Source organism: Bison bison, unplaced genomic scaffold, assembly GCF_000754665.1.
Source record: "Bison bison bison isolate TAMUID 2011002044 unplaced genomic scaffold, Bison_UMD1.0 scf7180017864061, whole genome shotgun sequence".
NCBI lineage: Eukaryota > Metazoa > Chordata > Mammalia > Artiodactyla > Bovidae > Bison > Bison bison.
In genome coordinates, this window is record NW_011494633.1 from 4429465 (window position 1) to 4434349 (window position 4885).

At 46.9% G+C, this 4885-nt stretch overlaps 1 protein-coding gene across 1 annotated transcript in view; it reads left to right on the plus strand.

The window, feature by feature from the left end:
• The first annotated feature begins 284 nt into the window (after positions 1-284).
• The window catches only part of LOC104985863 (chromosome unknown open reading frame, human C14orf159), a 63854-nt gene continuing 59253 nt past the window's right edge, over positions 285-4885 (plus strand). Inside the window, 1 exon segment of the mRNA XM_010836260.1 lies at positions 285-381. Coding sequence (XP_010834562.1) covers positions 285-381 — 97 coding nt within the window.

Genomic DNA, 4885 nt, shown 5'->3' on the forward strand with positions numbered 1-4885 from the left:
TCGGGAGAGAGGCAGGGAGGACATTCCAGGCCAGGGCAAGGGCAAAAGCAGAGCTCTTGAAGTGTCAGGAATTTCTCTTTAGAAACGGAGACATGAGGGGATGGGGTAGGGCGGAAACTTGCTCCAAACAGTAGCCCATCCCAGAGCAGTGCCAGGAGCAGTCCTGGGTGGGTTGGGAGGCGGTCCTGATGCTGAATCTGCCCCCTTAAGGGGAGCTGTGAGTTCTCATCTGTTCCTCTCTGTCCATTCCTCAGGTCCTCTGTGGCCCACTCAGGGATGGCATAATGATCTTCACATTCCACTGGAAGTCCTGCCTTCCCTCTGCCTTAAGGAGTTTGATTATACAAAAGAAACCAAACACCAGAAACATGTCCAGCATGAGTAGGGTGGAGTAGTACTTGGTGTTAAAAAAAATTCCCTGGAAATACCAGCCATGTCCGTTCCCAGAAACTCTCAAGACTCCCAGCTTCTAACTGGGAGACAGAAGGTCAGAAGCAGAAGGAGATTCTCCTTGGTCACTGCTTAATTTTCTAGAAGGAGCTGATGCCTTGGACCAGACTCAGGTGTGAAGTCTAGTATGACCCAGCTCTGCTTGGTACCCACAGATCCACAGGGAGAACCCCCAATGACCTCTGATGATAAGGTTTTCCCTCCTGGGAGAAGTTTCCCCAGATTATGCTACATTGTAGTTTAGTTTTGATTGAGACTAAGTTTCCCCACATGGGCTGGTCTTTTCTGGGTGGCACCCATCCTTACACTATCTCCCAGGAGTGACACCCAAGGCTCCAAAAGGTCCTGAAAGAGAAAACAGGTATCCGTGTTGTCACCAACCTAAATCCCAGCAAAATTTCACAATAACAAAGACATTTCTGGTTATGGTGGAGTCACCAGCAACATAGACTAGAGTACTAACGCAGGACAACTTTCATTGTTTATGGACATATCTGTCCTCTGTTGCCATTTGAGGGCCAACAGTTACCTATTGTTGCCTATCAAAGCACCCCCAAACTTGGTGGCTTAAACCATAATTCTCATAATCTACACTGAGGCTAGGCTCAGTGGGGTGGTTCTCCTGCTCCACGTGGTGTCTCCTGGGCCAGCCCACCAAGCTGGTGTCTTCCTCACATGTCTGGAGAGTCCACTGACATGGCTGGAACCACTGGGACCAGCCTCACATTTCTCTCTCTAGGAAGCCTCTCCATCAGTAGAGGCCAGAATTCTTTACAGAGTAGCGCAGGCCTCCGTGGGAGATATTCCAGGAGAACAAGCCCTAATGCACATATCCAGCCTCTGCTTGCTTCATACCTCCTGAAGTCCTGTTAGTAAAGCAAGTCGTGTGGCCCAGGCCAGTGTCAAGGTGGAGGGGCCTCCCAGTTGTGAATACTGGGGAGCGTGCTTTATAGTCAGCACGTAACAGTGGACCACAGCCCTTCATTTACATGATGGACCAACAAACACCAGCTTCACCAGATCGACCTCCACCCACTAGAACCTGGGGGAGAGGGACCAAGGGAAGAGCACGGCTCCTTACTGGCCATCTCTGGGGGCAGACTGTGCGATCTCTCTAAGCCTCACCTGTTAGAAAGCAACCACAGAATCCTGCCCATGGAGCTGACATAGGTGAGGTGCTGGACCCATATTCGCTGCCACCAATCACCTCAGATATGCAGATAACACCACCCCTATGGCAGAAAGTGAAGAGGAACTCAAAAGCCTCTTGATGAAAGTGAAAGAGGAGAGTGAAAAAGTTGGCTTAAAACTCAACATTCAGAAAACGAAGATCTTGGCATCTGCTCCCATAGCAAATAGATAGGGAAACAATGGAAACAGTGACAGACTTTATTTTTGGGCTCCAGAATCACTGCAGATGGTGACTGCAGCCATGAAATTAAAAGATGCTTACTCCTTGGAAGGAAAGTTATGACCAACCTAGATAGCATATTCAAAAGCAGAGACATTACTTTGCCAACAAAGGTCCATCTAGTCAAGGCTATGGTTTTTCCAGTGGTCATGTATGGATGTGAGAGTTGGACTGTGAAGAAAGCTGAGCACCGAAGAATTGATGCTTTTGAACTGTGGTGTTGGAGAAGACTCTTGAGAGCTCCTTGGACTGCAAAGAGATCCAACCAGTCCACCCTACAGGAGATCAGTCCTGGGTGTTCATTGGAAGGACTGATGCTGAAGCTGAAACTCCAATACTTTGGCCACCTCATGTGAAGAGTTGACTCATTGGAAAAGACCCTGATTCTGGGAGGGATTGGGGGCAGGAGGAGAAGGGGACGACAGAGGACGAGATGGCTGGATGGCATCACCAACTCGATGGACATGAGTTTGGGGAAAGTCCAAGTGTTGGTGATGGACAAAGAGGCCTAGCGTGCTGTGATTCATAGGGTCGCAAAGAGTCGGACACAACTGAGTGACTGAACTGAACTGATGGTGGATTCTCCAGGAAGAAAGTGGCTGTTTCTGTGGGCCAGCTGGAGCTCTCCAGCTTAGAGAGCTATCTTCCAGGGCTTTAAATCAAATTAGTACTGTTAAAAGGCTTTTGCGTCTTCCTTTTCTCTCTCTCGTTATTAAGTTTAAAAAAAAAAAAGGGAAAGCATTGCTCTTTGGGTAAAAGGACTCAGAGGACTCATTTCATTTCTCTCTGCAAAGAAAAGGCTAACATGACCTTAAATGGAGCCGGAGAGCGCAGACCGTAAAGTACCCCTGCCTCACGTGTCCACTAGTGACTAGTGAAGTCACTCAGTCGTGTCCGACTCTTTGCGACCCCATGGACTGTAGCCTACCAGGCTCCTCTGTCCATGGGCTTTTCCAGGCAAGAGTACTGGAGTGGGTCACGTGTCCACAGCCCCTTCCAAAAGGGCACCATGGAGGCCTCTATTCCATGTCGTGTTACTGATGAGGATGATGTGGAGACTTTCTATGACCAGCGGTAGAAGTGAAAAAACCAAAACACAAAGCCTTCAGAAGTGCACTTAATTAAAAAGGAAACAGAGAAGCTTTGTGTGCATAATACCTCGTGATTTATAGTAGTCATCCAATTGCTCTGGAAACAGGCTTCAGAGGTAAGAGAGTGGTGGCCAGGGGCTGGGAGGCCTCCAGGCTGGCTGAATTCCCTTCCACTCACTCTAGATTATTTCTGAAACACTCTGGGCTTGCTCAAGCCATGCACCCAGCTTCCTTGGGCTTTCGGCAGCAGGGGGTGTCCAGTTTGTCCTCCTTTGGAAAGTCTGTAGCATTGGCAGGCACTACAGGCTTTGAAATAATGAATTCCAGGCAGTTTGAGTGGGGACCAGTCCCAGACTTGCCCTGCAGAGGATTGCATCTGCTTCATTGCTCTATTCCTGAGGAGGAAGGTGCCGGAGGTGGTGATGGACCCATCCTGGTTGGGGGTGGGGGACATGCCTGCAGCCCAGTGGTGACCTGAGAGGACCTCAGGGGTCACCTGTCTGAGGCTTGACTCTGTAAGCCTCCTGACACAGACTCCTGACTGTGCCACATACCAGCTGTGTAACCCTGGGAAAGTCACGCCATCTCTCTGAGCCTTATTCTACTCGCCTCTTGTATAAAGTACAGATGATTCCACACATAAATTTCTGAGCACAGAGAATGTGGCGTATAATAAGCACTCAGAAAAATATTAACTGATAAATATTACTGCAAAAAAGAAATGTCCACATGTTGATAGAGCAAGTCTGGCATTTAGGAGATTTGTCACCAAGATTATTTCTCCAAAAGAGTACAATTATGTTTTTCTTTGGGATGATCTTCTTTTTAAAGGAAATAGCCATTTTTTTTTTTTGGAAACAAATTTCTTGTTTGTTTTTCCTCCAGTTACAGATTGATACCTGTTTATTGCATAATTTTTAGCATATTAAGGAAACCATAAAAAAGAAAATTAAAATCACCCACAATCTTGTCAGTAGAGATAACCATGATGAACATGAAGATATGTTTCCTTCTGGTTCTTTTTTAAAAATTAATTTATTTTTCATTAAGGATAATTGCTTCATAGAATTTTGTAGATTTCTGTCAAACCTCAACATAAATCAGCCATCAGATCAGATCAGTCGCTCAGTCGTGTCCGACTCTTCGCGACCCCATGAATCACAGCACGCCAGGCCTCCCTGTCCATCACCAACTCCTGAAGCTCACTCAGACTCACGTCCATCAAGTCAGTGATGCCATCCAGCCATCTCATCCTCCATCGTCCTCTTCTCCTCCTGCCCCCAATCCCTCCCAGCATCAGAGTCTTTTCCAATGAGTCAACTCTTCCCATGAGGTAGCCAAAGCACTGGAGTTTCAGCCTCACCATCATTCCTTCCAAAGAAATCCCAGGGCTGATCTCCTTCAGAATGGACTGGTTGGATCTCCTCGCAGTCCAAGGGACTCTCAAGAGTCTTCTCCAACACCACAGTTCAAAAGCATCAATTCTTCGGCTCTAGCTTTCTTCACAGTCCAACTCTCACATCCATACATGACCACTGGAAAAACCATAGCCTTGACTAGATGGACCTTTGTTGGCAAAGTAATGTCTCTGCTTTTGAATATGCTATCTAGGTTGGTCATAACTTTCCTTCCAAGGAGTAAGCGTCTTTTAATTCCATGGCTGCAGTCACCATCTGTAGTGATTTTGGAGCCCCCCAAAATAAAGTCTGACACTGTTTCTACTATTTCCCCATCTATTTCCCATGAAGTGATGGGACCAGATGCCATGATCTTCGTTTTCTGAATGTTGAGCTTTAAGCCAACTTTTTCACTCTCCACTTTCACTTTCATCAAGAGGCTTTTTAGTTTCTCTTCACTTTCTGCCATAAGGGTGGTGTCATCTGCATATCTAGTTAAGATATTTCTCCCGGCAATCTTGATTCCAGCTTGTGCT